The following is a 17,880-nucleotide window of genomic DNA, read 5'->3' on the forward strand; positions in this document are numbered from 1 at the left end:
TGTTGCAGTCATGTCTGTGTTTGTCTATGTTGTTCTCATTACTGCTCATCTTCAGTAATTGTTGGGTCTAGTGCTGCATCATTACGTAACATCTCATTGAAAAAGGCATGCGCTGAATTTTCTAATCTTCAAAAAAAAGAAAACTGTTTTGGGAAATCCCAGCAGAAACAGCTACAGTATGCTGGAATGACCCAGACACAAGGAAATGCCAGTAGATCGTGTTTCATCCAACCAGAGGGAACGATCACCGACCGTCCGCAACGTGCCCAGTCACTCCGCTATCTCCTGTCCCTAACGCCCCGTTCCCTATCGATACATACAATAGGATGTTACCTCTGGATGGATGAATTTTACGCGTGATCCATGCACTACTGCAGCTGGTCAGCTCGCCGATGGACAATGGAATCTATCGGCCCGACCCTACCCCACACACAACTTTATTTATTTATTAGAAAGATGTTTCTTTCTGTTATTTCTCCCATCAAATTTTATTATGGAGACAGTTAAAGTCAGAGAGAGTCGGAGAGTCTGTCAACAAGAAACATGTTTTACATCATTTATCGTCATTCCTATTGAGTCACATGAGAGGTGGGTCAGTCCTGTGTTTAGTCCAAATAGACGACGATAAAACATAGCACACGTAAGGAGTCGGACAAGTCACTAAACTGCACCAGTACCTAATGAAAGTAGCCGCCGGCTCCGCGAGTAAAATAAAAAAGCAATTGCAGAGGGAAATTCTTCTTCACTATTTGCTCTTGATCTGAGACATTGTGTACATGTTGTTTATTGTCTGTTTATCATATTGTTATTGCCTTCTGCATAAACTTAATATGATTGACCATGTGACTATAGAGAACATGGAGCAAACAGTTATGGTGAGACACATTTCAGACAAAATGCTATACATTAATTCCCATTGTTGTTATGGTAATGGTTGTTTTGTTTTTACATGTGTCCACACTATGTTCCTATTTCAAGCTTTTTTAATTTTACTGAAATTACAATGGTTATATTTAAATTTAATAGACTAGACATATACCATTGTTGGGTATATGAGTTCAGCTGTTTCCACAATTAGAAAAGTCTAGCTCTAGCCCTGGCCTCATTTCTCAAGGTATTCACAGTCCATTCAAGACATTCTAACCGATAGATAAATATTAACATGGACTTATCCATATGGACAGCTCACAGCTATGAAAGCAACTCTGTTAACAACGACCTAACATCCGCCGTCTCCCATGAGAGTTGTCAAACTGATAGAAGGTGAAAGCTGAGCTGTGTGGTGGCAACATCTGCAGAAGGCGTGAAGCACTGTGATCAAAACACACTATACCAGGGGCAGGTGGGGTATTGGCTTTGTGTGTATGTTGCAGTCATGTCTGTGTTTGTCTATGTTGTTCTCATTACTGCTCATCTTCAGTAATTGTTGGGTCTAGTGCTGCATCATTACGTAACATCTCATTGAAAAAGGCATGCGCTGAATTTTCTAATCTTCAAAAAAAAGAAAACTGTTTTGGGAAATCCCAGCAGAAACAGCTACAGTATGCTGGAATGACCCAGACACAAGGAAATGCCAGTAGATCGTGTTTCATCCAACCAGAGGGAACGATCACCGACCGTCCGCAACGTGCCCAGTCACTCCGCTATCTCCTGTCCCTAACGCCCCGTTCCCTATCGATACATACAATAGGATGTTACCTCTGGATGGATGAATTTTACGCGTGATCCATGCACTACTGCAGCTGGTCAGCTCGCCGATGGACAATGGAATCTATCGGCCCGACCCTACCCCACACACAACTTTATTTATTTATTAGAAAGATGTTTCTTTCTGTTATTTCTCCCATCAAATTTTATTATGGAGACAGTTAAAGTCAGAGAGAGTCGGAGAGTCTGTCAACAAGAAACATGTTTTACATCATTTATCGTCATTCCTATTGAGTCACATGAGAGGTGGGTCAGTCCTGTGTTTAGTCCAAATAGACGACGATAAAACATAGCACACGTAAGGAGTCGGACAAGTCACTAAACTGCACCAGTACCTAATGAAAGTAGCCGCCGGCTCCGCGAGTAAAATTAGCTGATGAAAGAATGAATAAAAGCGCAGCTGTGCTAAAAAAAAAAAAATGTTGGATTGATATGATGGAACGCAGTGATCGGCCGGTAACGAGTGATGTGACTAGCAAATAAAATGTATGCAGTAGTGTTAAAGGATATCAGAAGAAGAAATAAACGGAAAGCCAAAAACTGAGCGTCAACTTTGATACAAGTTACATCATTACAATTTCCCTGAAACATTTAGGCTAATAAATCCCAAGACACCATGATCATATTCTGAGTTATTCAATAACGAATTTACAATCAAAATCAACAAATATAAATGCAGATAATATCAGCATTGTGCCAGTAGAAATGATCCTGTGCCTCTGAGCAGGACATCAGTAACCTATAATTATTCATGTGCAGGTGTTTATTAAACAGGTAACAGAGAATCATGCTGTTCTGCACTGATAACTGTGACACTTTATTAGTACCAACACAGCGCACATGTATGTAGACACAAACTCCATCAAAAGTCTCTCCAGCTGTTAGAGCTGACTAACAGCTGATCCAGCGGTGATCAGCTGCCGCCATCATCAGAAACGGACGTCGCTTTAGTGACGCTTCAGAGGAAAGGACGTCTCATGTCTCTAAAAACAGATTTCCTCGTCCTTTCTCTCCTGGCTTGGTTTCCTTGCGTCTCTCCATGCATCTCCAGTGGGCGAGACTAAGACGCAGAAGGAAGAGACCTTAATGTGCAAATAAGACAACTATGGAGTTGCCCGGAAGCATATTTCTTGTTGCATTTTGTGTATCATAGTGAACAATTGGCATATTAGACCCCTCACAATGATACAAAAAGGCTAGTATTTCACATTCGACTCAACAGTTTTTATGTTGTGTTTCAAACGTTGAACAATAGGAGCCCAGAGCATTTTCTTTAAAATACATAAATACTGTGTAGTCTGAACCAGACATAACCCATTCCAAACCGACAAACTGATGTCAACCCTCCATCAAACTCCTGGTAAGAGAGCAAACAGAGCTAGGGCAGATGGCATGGATGTCCAGGGGGAAGAATTTTGAGTGGGACTAAAGTTGCATGAATATGAAAAATGTCTCAACATAAAAAGACCTAAGTAAGTCTACTCTGTGGCTTCTTACAGGGGCATAACAGAAAACATTTGAGAACCACCCATCTTAGTAGTTAGCTTACCAGCTAACGTAGTTTTTCAACTTGCCCTTGCAACTGGTCACTAAATCACCAAGCTTCCAGAATCACATATTTCACAAAGAAATACTGCTACATTTCTGCCAATCTCTGATGTGACCGGGCAGCTATGGATCAAGAGTAGAGTGGGTCGTCCACTAATCAAAAGGTCAGTGTTCTGATCCCTAGCTCCTCCAGTCTGCATGTCAAAGTGTTCAAATAATGATCCCCAAAATGCTTCTGATGGCTGTGCTATCGGTGTGTGAGTGTGTGTGTAAATGATTAGTTTCTGTTTCTGATGAGCACTTGGCATCTTAGCCTCTGCCATCAATGGATGTCGGAAGACTAGAAAGGCACTTTACAAGTACAGTACATTTACCATTTATTTTATTATTTCATTATACAAACTGTACCAAGCATCTGAAGTTACAACAAATAGCAAATCAACTCTTAAAAATTCACCAAAGAGTGTGGCTTTTCTAAAAGGAAGTCAAAAAGCCAGCATAGTAGGTTTCTTTTATGCAAATTAAATCAACTGGGACATGTAAACAATAGTAAAGCACAGCACATCACCCCATTTAACACACCATGTAACGGACTGACCAGTTCTTTTATTAATGTGTGGTGCCTGTATTTTGTTTTTGAGTTTGTGTTTGAGGCACAAGGGGATAAGCATGTGATGATGTAGCAAGTCCATTCAGAAAATGTTTGTGTTGCTTTGGACATGTTTAGAAGACTTGTTGATACACATAGTGTATGACGAATTAGGAATTAATCCCTACAACGTCTTGTCATTCTATGCTTGTGCACTGTCAACACTCTAAGAAAATGAAATATTTCCTCATATTACGACTTTCCAACTCACAGTTGTTCTCCAGCAGTGCCATCACTCCCTCTCAGGCACCATGTACATTTTACTTTTTAAATAACAAAACCCTCCCCATAATTAAGATTTGCTTTGGACCCTACCTTTGTCTTAGAAAAAAAAACACTTTCTGTCCTAATTTCTCAACCCCTGCTTTAAACTCAATATGTTAATGGAAAAATGTTTTTTTACATTACATTTTTACAATCACATGTTAGGAGGTCCAGCTGCACTCTATTTTTTTTAACACTTATTGCTACTGTCACTGAATAAGCAAACGAAGCAAAGGCAGCAGCTCTGTGGCTGCTGATTGGCTGCAGTACAATAATAGTTTTGCTTCACCCATAAGTAAAACAGGCTGGATTAAAAATACGTGCATTATATCATCTTAATTCAAGGGTTAGCCAACACGTGCCCGCGAGCACCTGGTAGCCCTCAGGGAGCCACTGGTCAGTCTAAAAATTCAATAACACTTGCATGAATGTAGAAAATAACTAGTTTAACATTGCATATAACATTTTGTGTATGTATACGTAATTTTTTACTTTGAGAAAGCTTGACGTTACATTGCGCATTCCCTCTTCTCCCTCCTTCATCCCGTGCCGTCTACCTAGCACAGATATGATGATGAGCTAATTTGGCTTTTAACAGTTTAGCATTACGCTGGAAACAATAGCAGAAAAGCAGTACTGTAATGAGCAGTGGGAGGAAGAGTTGTTCTTCACAACAGTAAAAGACTTTAGTACATTCCACAAGACCTTCAATACTAGCTACTCGCCAGGTAGCTCATTATGGGTAGACAAAGCCTGAAAGCCTGTGAGTTAAAGGCAGCTTTGGGCAAAAGGCAAATTTATGACAAAGAACAAGGTAATGGACTGAAAGGGTTAGGGTTAATTTCTACATTTCCACTGCATCATTTACCAGCAGGCAATATGTGCAAAAGTGATGGGCTCTGATCGTGTAATGACTCTGGTTGTGAAGCTCATAAACAGCCTCCGTTCCAAAACTAAACAAAACATATCATTCAAGGTTCTGTTGGAGAAGCTGTCAGCTGAATATGGTGACCTGTCACTACACACTGAAATCCCATGGCTCAGCAGGGGAAAGGTTTGCAGCGGGTTAATCACTTTTGGGTGAAATCAAAGAGTTCATGGAACCCAGAGGGGAGGATGTCTCGCTGCTTCAGGACACTGAGTGGATAGTACATCACTTGGAAACTGAACCATCTGAACTGTGAACTGCAAGGAAAAGGTAAGACTGTATCTGACATGATCAGTGCTGTCAACCCATGTAATGTCAAGATGAACATTTTCTGTGCATTTACAGAGAAAGGGAATGCTGCACTTTTCCATCTGAATGACGTCAGTGCAGATTGACACTGCTTCTGCATCTGTTGCCTTTGACAGGGCTGCATAAAAGTACCGTCTAATCATAAATAGACTGGTGCGGTGAGGTAGAGATGGAAATGAAAATTCTTAAGTTGCAAATTGACATTCACCTGAAAACCCACCAGGGCTCTCCAAAGGTTTGGTGCCTTGTGGACGCAGAAAAGTACAAAGATGTATGCACAGCAGCTTTGAAAGTTGCCTGTCTTTTTGATTCAGCCTATCTGTATGAATCAAACTTTTCTGACATGAACTTCATTAAGAACCAACATAGAGCGTTTTACATCACTATTTTCTTCTTCTTCTTCTTCTTCTTCTTAAGAAGAAGAAATTTTATACAGCAGGGGTCAGCAAATAAGTTTTGCATTGGGCCAATGTTTTTTAAGCTATCAGATGGCAGATTAGAACATAAGACGGGATAATTTAAAGGTTCAGTGTGTAAGTTTTAGTAGCATCTAGTGGTGAGGGTTACGAATTGCAAACAACGGCTTAATGTTCATATGCTCTTGGGATGGTCCCATTTCCCAAGTTGTGAAGTCGTTCTTCCGACTTCACTGTGTGTGCATGTGCTCTTAAGTCAGAATGTGGAATCAACATGGACTACAAAGATGTGTTGGATTATCATTACCAGAGCATATAAACAACACGCAGACATCAAGTTCACTCTACATGGACAGCAAACTAACCATTATAACATATTACATGTTTGCAAAATACAAGGTAACACTTTCTATGAAGGTCATCGCTATAATGACTTATGCATATATTTATAACATGATATAATGCATCCATAAGACATTATAACAGTTGTTATAATCACTTACAAACATGCATTAGGCGCTATAGCAAAGTTCATAAAGTATTATGACCTTTTAATTTAATGTTTGATAACTAATAGTAATACCAGTTTATATCAATGATCAACATGCGCCAAAAATCTCCAACCATGTTCCATAACACATTATAACCACTGACTCTGCCTCATTATAAATCTCTCACCACCCTGAGAATGAGTGTCCTTGATGTAATTATGTTGTGTTTTTGTGCTAAACTGCAAAATGTTCAAAATTCATACAGATTGTTCATAAAGTGAAGAAACATAAATAAAAGTTGTTTTCCTGCTCAAAATGTGTGAAACTTTAACGTTAAAGCAAACAATGACGTGTTATAAGGTCTTATAATTAGTTCATAAGGTATTATGTCCACCTGTAATATATTATACAGTGATAGATATTTTAAGACTTTACTTAAAGCAAACATTAAACAGTACTATAAACTATTAATCCATTTTATATCACTAATTCTAAATGGTGACTAAAGTGTATTTATAACGAGACAGAGTCGGTGGTTATAATGTGTTATGGAACAGGTCGGAGACTCTTGGCGTGATCTATTTTTTACCGCTATCAAAACACCATAATCTTGCCGTGGGCCAGATATTATTACAGGCGGCCGGTTTTGGTGATGGGCCATAATCACAGAGAGAAGTGACGTAATTTCCTTGTCAATGTTGTAAAATATGCAGTTAGATTGTAATTTCATGGAACATTAGTCTCCAACGTTGTATTTAGACTTTGCTCAGTTTGCTAATTGAACAAAGTGGAGAGGACCCTTGATCCCCACCTGACTATGGCTTTGTAAACCTCGTCTATTATGTGATTTATAATGAACTGTGGTACACAAACAGTGACACTGTTACACACTCTTGGCTTACATTTTCCATGTTATCTGTCAGTGGCCAAGATCATACTTGCACCAGATGTGCATTTACGTTGTTATGTATGTTAGTCCAGATGAGCCAACCCTCCCAAGATGAAACAAAATGTATTACTGTAGTAAAATAATATAGTAGTATGGAACATCATTTCATAACACTTCATTTCTTGATGTTGCTGTTGTTTGATCAACAAGTAACAAAAATCACAATAACATATGGTTTTACTGAATAATTAAGTAAATAGAATTTCTTTATATATCTATCTAAAGAAACCTCATTTCTTGACTGGCTACTCTCTGCTGTCTCAGACGACGACATCTTTTGTCCTGTGTAGGCCACCATAGCTGTCCTATGCTTTCCCCTTTACTGTAGTTCTGCTTTGATGAAAAATAAAGTGAAGGTGTCTGTTGGCAAGTGGAAATGGTGCAATCTTTAGATAATGTTCAATCCCTGCTAACTATAAAGGTCCAAATCTACTGTCTCAAAACAATAGGTGGGTAGAGTAACTAAAAACTGTACTCAAGCGATAGTACTGTTACTTTGCAAAAACAAGTACTCAAGCAGAAGTAAAAGTGGTTATCAAAATAACTACTTGAGTAAGAGTACAGAAGTATTTTCTGATACTAATACTTTTCTCACTGTTTCATAAGAGCTTTAAATTAAATGTAAACATTTAAAATGTTAATGCATGAAAGGATGGGCTGACCCCGAATAGTCAAAGATTTGATTTTTCAATGGGCAGAGCCTGATTCGACTGTCAATCTCACATCAAAGCAAGGATCATGCCATTTTGCTCAACATCTGATTTTACACAGAACTACCAGTTTTCTCACAATAAATTAATATACAGCCTATTACAATATACATTTCAATGTTTAATGCTGTAAATAAACATGTAAAAAAAGTACGTGAATAAATCGAAAATTGTAATCCTAACCCTGGGTCGCCAGTGCGCATGGCATGTGATGGCGGTGCTGAAGAGACTGAGTATCAGTCGACTATAGGCAGGATGATTCTGATTTGACTATGTAAATCCATAGTCAGGGACAGCCCTAAATGAAAGAATCTCAGCTTATAGTGTTTTTCAGTTTATTTTTTATGACCTTCTGCCATACTGTTCTACTGTGTGCTGTATTATTATTATTATTATTATTGTGTGCTTTACAAAAGCATGACTAAGAAAAATGACTTTAATGTGGAAAACTGATCCGCTAAAGTGTCAACAAGATCTTGTGAATATAAATGATGTGAACATTATTGATCTTTTTCAGTTTTCATAGCAGAGCAGCTTAGCTGGAGGCTGTTGTGCACGTCCAAAAGCACATCCACACAAGCATAATGGGGTAATGATGATGGACATAGTGCTAATGGTCAGGTAGTGAGATCCACCAGGATACTTCAGTATTCAGGCAGCACTCCTGAAACTCTGTTACTGTCCCCATCGATTACTCCTCCTGCCTTTAGAAGGTATCATGGGTAAAAATTATATCCAACTAGAGGGTCACGGTCAATGAGGAATGGTGAGTGAACATGGCTTGTATGCTACAGGTTTTCTCAACATTGGAGACACAGTAATTTGCCACATCAGGTATGATAGTTGTGATACATAAACATAAACATGGATGGTATATAACTGTAGCTATCAGTGGTGAGGATGACACTGTACTCCCACTCATCAAGTGTAATCCTCATATGTGTGAGGAAGGCGGAGGAGGTGGCAGTACTTTTTTCAGCTCCTCCTTCCAGGCTGCTGATGCAACAACCTTAATCGATGGGTGTGCTTGTGGGATTGTCAGGAATTCTTATGTTGGAAAAGTGTAAGGATAGAGGTGTTTGACCATTTGATAAGTACTTCAGTTTAAACATACTGACCTCTTAGGAGAACCTGAATGTAGCCTGAGTGGCAGAGTTTACTGTGGACATCCTGTTGCTCATAAAGCTTATGGAGCTTTTTTTGGACGCCCCATGTAAGTAAAAGTCCCATTCATTTTTCCCAAAGACAATGTTAGGTGTCTCACAGTTGGAGCACTTTCACAGCATCGATCTGCATGAAACTCTCCTAGTTAATTCATCAGTACAAAAGATGAACAACATCATTGGATGTTTGTAAAAATAAAAATAATAAAAATAAAAGTTAAAAGTGCAAGCCTTGGTGCATTAAACATTGGGGGAGATGTTAACCACTTTTGCCAATGTGCACTTCAGCAAGAAACATCCAATCATCAAGCTTAAAATTCTGTTTTGTGTGGCAGTGGGAAACAAATCCAAGTCTCTCACACCAAAGACATGTGTATTATCTAATGCATCAGTTCCACTGCCTGCATTCCCTGCTGGGTCCCCACTCTGCCGAAAACCTCCTCCTGGCGGTCCAAAGCTCCTGTACTAACACTGTCCCTGTGCTCCGTGCTTCCAGTCCGGGCAGAGTCAACTAAATTGACCACTAGCTGCATGGCTAAGTGGCCAAATAGATAACGTCGGCTAGTTAGTAGAAGTTAGCAGTTACATTAGCAACAAGTAAAGCTTTCTGTCCATCGGGAAACTCTGTAAATCACTGAGTTGAGGCAGAGCAGCCGAGGACATTGAGTGAAAGCCAGTAAATATTTTCGCCATAAAATACGATACAGTTTCATCTATATCACTGAATAAAATTGTGTTTTTGGATGCTAATCGGTGAGGCCCGGCTGGCCCTCAGAAATACTCTGCTCTGGGTGTGGTCTTTCGGGTGGACCAGTATCTGTCTTAGCGTGTTCTTGGGTTTAAAAAACACATCCACAAGCTTTGCCACATGCTCCTTCTCTTGTGCTTGGGCACTTGTTGGTATGTTATCAACTCGGTGATGCAGGGCTCTGATGACACTAGCTTAAGCTATTCGTAAGTATTAGTAAGTTTGTATAAGTATTGGTTTGTGTGTGTTAGTTTCCTGTACACTCCAATTAGCAGGCTCCTGTCCTCTTCAGTGTGTACAGCACAAAGTTACTGTCCACCAAGTGGATGTGTTCTGTGAAGGCGTGCACTTCCTGAGTTTTAATTTTGACCCATGTGTCATCCACATATCTGTACCAATGGCTCAGTGCTGTTCTTCTGAACCAATGGCTCAGTGCTGTTCTTCTGAACCAATGGCTCAGTGCTGTTCTTCTTCTTTCTACTTCTTCCATGTAGATTTTGGCCACAATATGGGATACTGGTGAGCCCCTGCTGCAGTTATGCTTCTGTTTGTATCAATTGTTCAATAATGATCAACAATCATTATATTGCAAATAGCTAGAGTTCAGATAGAGGTCCAGCAGTTCCCCAATTCAATGTGGCTTGAGATTAGTTCTGTTGTTCAGAATTTTGTCTTGTAGCATGTCCTTGTGGTTTCACCTGTCTCCATGGTGAACACACAGGGTTTCCTGCACCAAACTTTAGCAAATCACAATGTGTCTCATCTAATTTAAAATATATTGGTGCTCTTATCAGAGTGGGAAGCTGCCGGAGACTCAGTCACATCCCACAGAAAAGACAAGTGTCTTTTCCGGTGTGACAGCAGTTAGTCGTAAATCTATGGTGACAAGGAGGTAAATTAGAAAAATAGGTTCTTGACACTCGATAAGAGTTATATATTATAGACAGTTGAAGCCCCAGCAGCAGTCAGGAAATGGGCCATCAAAGTCCTGTAGTCTTTGTAGACCTACAATTTATTCATTTAAGATTTTGTACACTTACAAATAGATTTTCTTTCTGTATGCATCAAAATGACTAAATATCACACACTAAGTTCTAATTTTCACTGAGTTCTAATTTTCACAGTGTGTGTCACCCTTTCCCCTCCAATCATTATTGCCTAATATCTCAATTTCCTCACACTTCAGTCCCAATTATCCACATTAGCTCTGCCAGTAGTTTGGCTGCCTTTCAAATTTTTTTCTTTTCTCCCAAGCTGGAGTTTCTTTTCACCCTAGAGCCGGTGTTTGCATTGCTGCTTTTCTTCTGCTCTCCTTTTCAACTTTAATCAGTCATCAACGTCTAGGAGGCAAGGGAACCCTCAGAAGTCAGACAGCCTGTTCATTAAAGGCATTAACATTTTTCATCTGTGATTATCCCTTGGAAAAACAACAGCACTTCATCTGTGTGAGTGTGTAGTAGGTCAAGAGAGAATCAACTAGGGAAGGACTGATGTAAAAGCAGTTGCAGTTACATTGATTAATCAAATATCTACACAAATTAACACATCACACATCCATGCATGTTTTCTCTCGCCAACCTATTATACAGGCTTCACTCAGTTACACAGTAGCACTAGTAAAAAGTCAGCTGTCAAAACTGATGTTTAGCAGCACCTCCTCTCTCGTCTTTTTTCCCTTTCGCTCTTGCTTCAGTCTTCTCTCTCATTAATCTTTCCTGTTCATTTTCTTCTCTCTCTTTTATGTTTTATAAGGAGCGAGGCAGCACAGTGTCAAGGAAATGATCTGCACCAAACTTTCCATTCCAAATTTGATCAAAGTTGGCACTCAAAATGAAAAATGAAATTTCATCAAGTGTTTTTGAGTGTTTCTCGATGGCACTTTTGAATTGCTTAGAAAATGACTGGGATGTCAATAAGTTCTCATCGTTCCTTTGCCAGGGAAAACAAAGCAAAAACGGAAAACTATTGATTTATAAGTCTGCTAAATTAATTGAATGAAATGAGGACTGCATTATATTGGTTGGAAAAAGGTTTTGAAAAACACAAAGTAGCCCACTTACTTTGCTTTGCTGCACCCCTAATATTCTCTCGTAGGTATGAATCATCCCACTGTCACCCAGTTCACTGGTGGCAGTCTCCTTCTGTTTTACTTGATATTCTCCACCACTCTTTTCATACTCTGTCATCATCTCTGTCTCTGTCTCTCACTAGGTGTAACTCAACATTTTCTAATGGCTTTTCAATGATTCTGCACTTGCCGCGAAGTATTAATCCGCAAAATCTGCATATAAATACACATAAACATTATGTTGCGTTTATAGTTTTATTAGTCAACAGAAAATGTAATTGCAACCAGGGATTTTTTTTTGTTTGTTTTTGGCCAAAAAAACATACAAAAGCTGTCAATCTCCCTCTCATATGTCAGCTGTCTCATATATGTTGCATATGTCTATAAGTGAATGTCCATCCACCTGGTTGTATGTGCATTTTCACTGTAAATAAATTGACACAGACCTTTGAACAAAAAGTCTAAATATTGCAAAAACATTTTTAGGTAGAAAAGTTGATGTATCGAGAACAACAAAAAAGAAAGAAAAGTGTGCAAGCAATGGAAACAGACTTAAATAGATAGCCAATAAATCATGGAGCATGTGACTTGTATCAATGAAGACTCCACTCCACTGAATAATTGTATAATCCGTTGAGAACAAAATGACTTAAAAACGGCTGAAACAAAGACCTGGAACACAAAAGAAATAAACCAAAATCCTCTGGCAGTTAATTCACACTTAAGCTGTGAATCTTAAGCTGAATAATAAGATAAACTCTGTGCCCTAACCTCTCAACATTATGCCGACTTTGCTGATGCTTCTCGCTGGCGCCGAAGGACCACATACGCTGTTTAAACTGCTGTCGAATCGTCATCCTGCTGTTGAATGTGAAGTTCATTACTGGTAACTGTAGGATAGATTGTGATGTATTGTATATAGCCGCCCAAACCAGGACACTCCAAGGATATGCCTCCTCAGACCATGATGTTGCGGGCAGCATAAAGTTCACCACAGCGTCTCCAGACTCTTTCAAGTCTGTCACATGTGCTCAGTGTGAACCTGCTCTCATCTGTGAAGAAAACAGGGCACCAATGGCAGACCTACCAATTCACAGTGCTGTGCTATGAGCACAGATCCTACTAGAGGGTGTTGGGCCTTCATGCCACCCTAAAGGTGTCTATTTGTGACAGTTTGGTGAAAACATGCATACCAGTAGCTCGCTGGAGGTCATTTTTTTAGGGCTCTGGCAGTGCTCCTCCTGTTCTTCCTTGCGCAGAGGAGCAGATCCTGGTCCAGCTGCTTGGTTGATGCCCTTCTACAGCCCTGTTCAGCTCTCCACGCATAACGGCCTGTCTCCTGGTATCTCCTCAATGCTCTTGAGACTGTTCTGGGAGACACAGCAAACCTTCTTGCGATGGCACATACAGTATAGATGTGTTACCGGTAGTGACGAGGACACTAGCAAAACTAGGGAACAATCACTTAGGAAGAATATGGAACGAGCGATTGTCTGTGGCCACCCCCTGCAAAACCATTCCCTGTTTGAGGGTTGTCTTGCTGTTGCCATCCATTGCAACTAATACCACTTTATGACCACTTGATTGATATCCCTGAAGTTGATGTCATACTGTGAGGATTAAGTGTTCCCTTTATTTTTTGAGTAATATAGATCTCCTTGTGCCCTCTTAGGCAGTGGTGAGTACCTGCCTGGAGAATTTGCACCACCAGCTGTTGAAAGGAACATTCTTATTATGTATTATGTTTTATTTTTCCAACTAGTGTTTACGGCCTTTGCCTTTCCTCACAGGTAAATGCGTTTCTGTCCTTTGTGATACCCATGGTGGCCATATCTGCACTGAACGGGGTCATAGCCAATCAGCTTCTGCGAATGTTCCGCGAGGCAGAGCAAGACAACCGTGTCAGCATCAGTGGGGGAAATCCCACCATCCTGAATGCCACCATGGAGCCCAACCGTGCTCAGTCGCTTCGCCACGGAGTTCTTGTTCTCCGTAAGTGCCACCCACCCTACACACACACACACACACACACACACACACACACACACACAGAAGGAAATCTGGTAATTTATTTATTTATTTTCCATCGTAGTCCATCATTTAATCTTTTAATATGAATACAGTAGAGAAGGCCACTGTAACGACCCGATCCACTACGGTATGATGCCTTTGTGCGGTCCATCAATTCCTATTATGTTTACATTTCCTGATTTTATATATCTGATGCCAATGTATTGTATGTTTGCCACTTATGTGACAGTTTGATTGCCTACATGTCACTAACTGTAAAGCCCAGCTCACAGCAGAAAGTTACAGCATCTGAACATCAGTGCGAAATAGCCCACTAGTCTGGTGACGTATTGAGTACTCACAGGGCTAGTTGGTGAACTACTGTAGCTTGCGAGCTAACCGCTTACACACCAGCCAGCCAGTACGTGCTAGCTTTAGTCAGTAACAATAGCTCTTTGAGCTATAGTTTGTTAACTGTCAGTTAGTAAAGTAGTTCCAGGCTGCCTGTCGAATTTAGCAAGACTGCTCCAGTTTGGTTCTCCAAGCTGTGAAGGATTTACTTGCCCTGCGAGCACATCCACAGTTACTCCGATTCCGCTGAAATTAACTGATTTCATTATGAGATTCAGCTGGTTTTAAAAGCTGGTGTGACCAGACCCTCAACCTTAAACATCTACTTGTAAAAAGGCTTTTAACTTGACCTCAACCTGTCTGCTCTTGAGCCCACACCACCGTGCAGCAGTAGAAACAGACAACACACTCAGAATTCAATCATAAATACATTCACACACAGTTCAAAGATATCAAGCCCTTCGTTAATTAACTTGTTTGCTCTATCCAACTGTCAGTGATCTGCACTTCATTCACTCCAACTGAGTAAATGCTGCAAAACCACCGTATTCATTAGTGTTATCTATTCATTGAATGACAGTTAATTTGGAAAAATAAATCAGCATGCTAAATGAGACTGTTGGTTGTTTGAGCTTGACATTTTTTAATGGATTTTCAGTGATTCAACACATTGGTTGCTTTCAAGTATTAATCCACAACATTTGCATATAAATACACATTTGTTTTGATATGACAATATTTATTCTCTCTGACTTCATTAAAAAGCTGAAGTGAAAAGAAAGTTTTGAGAGAGATAACATGCAACAGAGTTTTTAGTTTTTAGTAACAGTAACATGTGAAGGACCCAAATGCAGATGACTGAGGTAGAAAAAAGATGCAGTTCAAAGATTTAACACAAAATGGAGGTACAACGGCTTATGGTAAGGTAGGAAAGGGTCAAAACCAAATGGCAGCAGTCCAACACAGGCTGAAAAGTCCTAAAAGACAAAAATACAAAATCCAATAAACTAGCCAAAGGATCAAAAAAAGCTGGTTACAGGATTTAGATACTCAGAGGCTTGAAAACAGTAACATGAAGTACACAGAAACTAAACTTAACTATCTTGCAGAGAAAGAAAGGCAGTAAACTAATATAAATGGTGTGTGGCTGACGAGGGAATGAGATTCAGGTGAGGAGCTTGGTGGTCCAGGGGCGAGTTCAGCGCCGACAAAACGTAGCAAAACGTTTTTTTCAGCAAAAACAGTGGTGCCTCGAACACCTTGTAAAGTATGCAAACGCACTGCATTTTCCTGCCTTTTTAACACCGTTGTGTTTACAAACGTCTCGCAGCTGATTGGGTAACACCTGTGACACACCCACCAAAGAGTACTGCCACTTTCCGCACCAACCAAACCAGTAATTCTCTCTGAAAACATCCACAGTTATTTCACTATACACGGAAGTTTTTTGGGGAGGAGGCCCGCCAGTCAAATCTTTTTTTGCTTTGCTCAGGAGGTCTTTCCACTTTTTCTTCACATCACTCTCTGTCCAAAAGCAGTCTGAGTCAGAGCAATCATTAATCACCTCCATTATTTGTCTCCATGCTGTTTGTTTCTTCTTGTTAGTTATTAAGTTTGATTGCTTGCCAGTCAGTAAAATTTCCTTGTCTTTTTCTTTGATCCTCCATTGAAACAGCTGCAATTTAACAAAATAGCAGAAGATAGTTTACAACGTATCCTAGCAACGCACACTACTAGGCAACAGCTATAGTTCCGTGGCCATTCACATGAACTCGCATCGCTAAGACCAGGCGTAGTTAGGCCTATAGGCTTAAGTTCAGTTGGTGCAACTGACGTTAGGTCAATTCTAAATACTGGTCTTAACTAAGACCTTCTTGTTAGCTGTTAGAACCAGGCTTAGTAAAGCCCTGTTGGTGCAACCGGCTCCAAGTCTGTCACAACGTCATGTTGTGTCAATCACATTTACACAGCGACTCAGAAACATTCATCTGTCATTCAAGAACATGGAACAAGTTTGATTTCAACAGGTCAGATAGCAATATTCATAGGGATGATGATGACGAGGATGAGGATGAAATAGAGGATGAAGACAGCTCAGCCACAGCAGAGAGTTGTGACAGCCTTGGGAGGTTCCTTCAGTGGAGAAAAACAAGGAAGGAAATGAGAGAGACAGAGCGACAGCATCGGGACAAATAGAATAATATAATTCTGTGACATCAGCCTAAGTGATGCACCTGAGCAATCAGCTGGTACACCTGGTATTTATTAGCTGATGCTTCCTGACCCTTCTTGCCCCTGATGTTGAAAGACGAAAAGCTTGGGACTGCAACAATACCTCTGCATTTTCTTTTAGAATAACTCTACTTTAATATGTGATATTTTTATATTGTGCATATACAAATATGCACATTTCTCTGTTTAATGAAAGGACAGGGAGGAACTCACAGATCTCTCTCTCTGACATTTCTGGCATTTCATTAGGGATTTATAATAAAACTCTGTGTTTGTCTATAATGATTCGCCATTCATTGTTCTGACCTCTGTCATCATATCACAGATTGAATTTGAAACTTAATTGGATCAAGGTGAATGTAGAGCCCAGTTTTCTCTCTAATACTCCCAGTTACAGCAGATGTGGCTGAGATCTGTCCTGATGCCCGAAGAGTAGTGCTGAACTTTAGTGAAAATCTGATTGGTGTGATAATGCCAGGCAATTTCTCTTAAGGAAAAATGATTTTGAAATGATTTCTCACACTACTTAGACTGTGATACCATCTTTATCAAACAGATGTAATGAAGAGACAAACTTTCTGTACTGAACTATAAAAGTTGAATGAGACCAGAATGGGGCACAGATTCCTTCCTCCTCTCTCTGTCTTTCTTTAACCAAATTAGACTAGCAGTGTGTGTGTTTGTGCGTGTTATAATGATGATAATGATTCCAATAGATCTCAATTATAAAACCAGGGTTTCATAATTTGACTCTTTGTCCAGCTGTTTCAGCATTTGGCAGTTTTAGACTTTACTAATCACTGTACTGCACTCATTAATGACAGCTGTTCACAGAAAGTCATGCTTTCCAGAAATAGCCAGACTTCAAGACAATAGCTACCCCGCACAGTTTTCTTTTCACCACAAAGTGGTGTGGTCATTTAGTCTGTTTAACACTAATTCTGTGCTGCAGGGATGTTTGTTCATTGTGGAGTATATGCACAGTGTTCTAATTGATTTTCATTCAGTATATAAACACACAACGAAATTTGTATGCCAAAAAATATCTTCCTTTTCTTCTTGACGATTTACCTTGTGTTAATGCATCAGTTCAGACTTTTGTTGGCTATTTTTTCTTAGTTATGTCACAAGGTCAAGGCTGCAATCACTTTTTGGCAAGTGGAAAACTACCTGTTACTGCTTGCATTGGCCCTTTAAAGGGATTTCAACAGGTTAAAAGGACTGGTGAGCTATAATCAGCCATAACTCAAATATAACAATCATGACTAAAATCAATTCCTTTTGAGAACCTTTAAGTCACAAGGTAGGAGGTGGAATCAGTTTTTTGGCAAGTGCAA

The 17,880-nt window shown here is 39.8% G+C and overlaps 1 protein-coding gene across 1 annotated transcript in view; it reads left to right on the plus strand.

The window, feature by feature from the left end:
* Positions 1-17,880, plus strand: part of ntsr1 (neurotensin receptor 1 (high affinity)) — a 59,939-nt gene that overhangs the window by 26,864 nt on the left and 15,195 nt on the right. Inside the window, exon 2 of the mRNA XM_038723712.1 lies at positions 13,741-13,942. Within this exon, the coding sequence (XP_038579640.1) occupies positions 13,741-13,942 (202 nt within the window). The remainder of the gene's footprint in view (positions 1-13,740; positions 13,943-17,880) is intronic.

The sequence above is a fragment of the Micropterus salmoides genome, unplaced genomic scaffold (assembly GCF_014851395.1).
Source record: "Micropterus salmoides isolate LMB-PRFRI ecotype aquatic unplaced genomic scaffold, ASM1485139v1 Ms_hic_scaffold_16, whole genome shotgun sequence".
Lineage (NCBI taxonomy): Eukaryota > Metazoa > Chordata > Actinopteri > Centrarchiformes > Centrarchidae > Micropterus > Micropterus salmoides.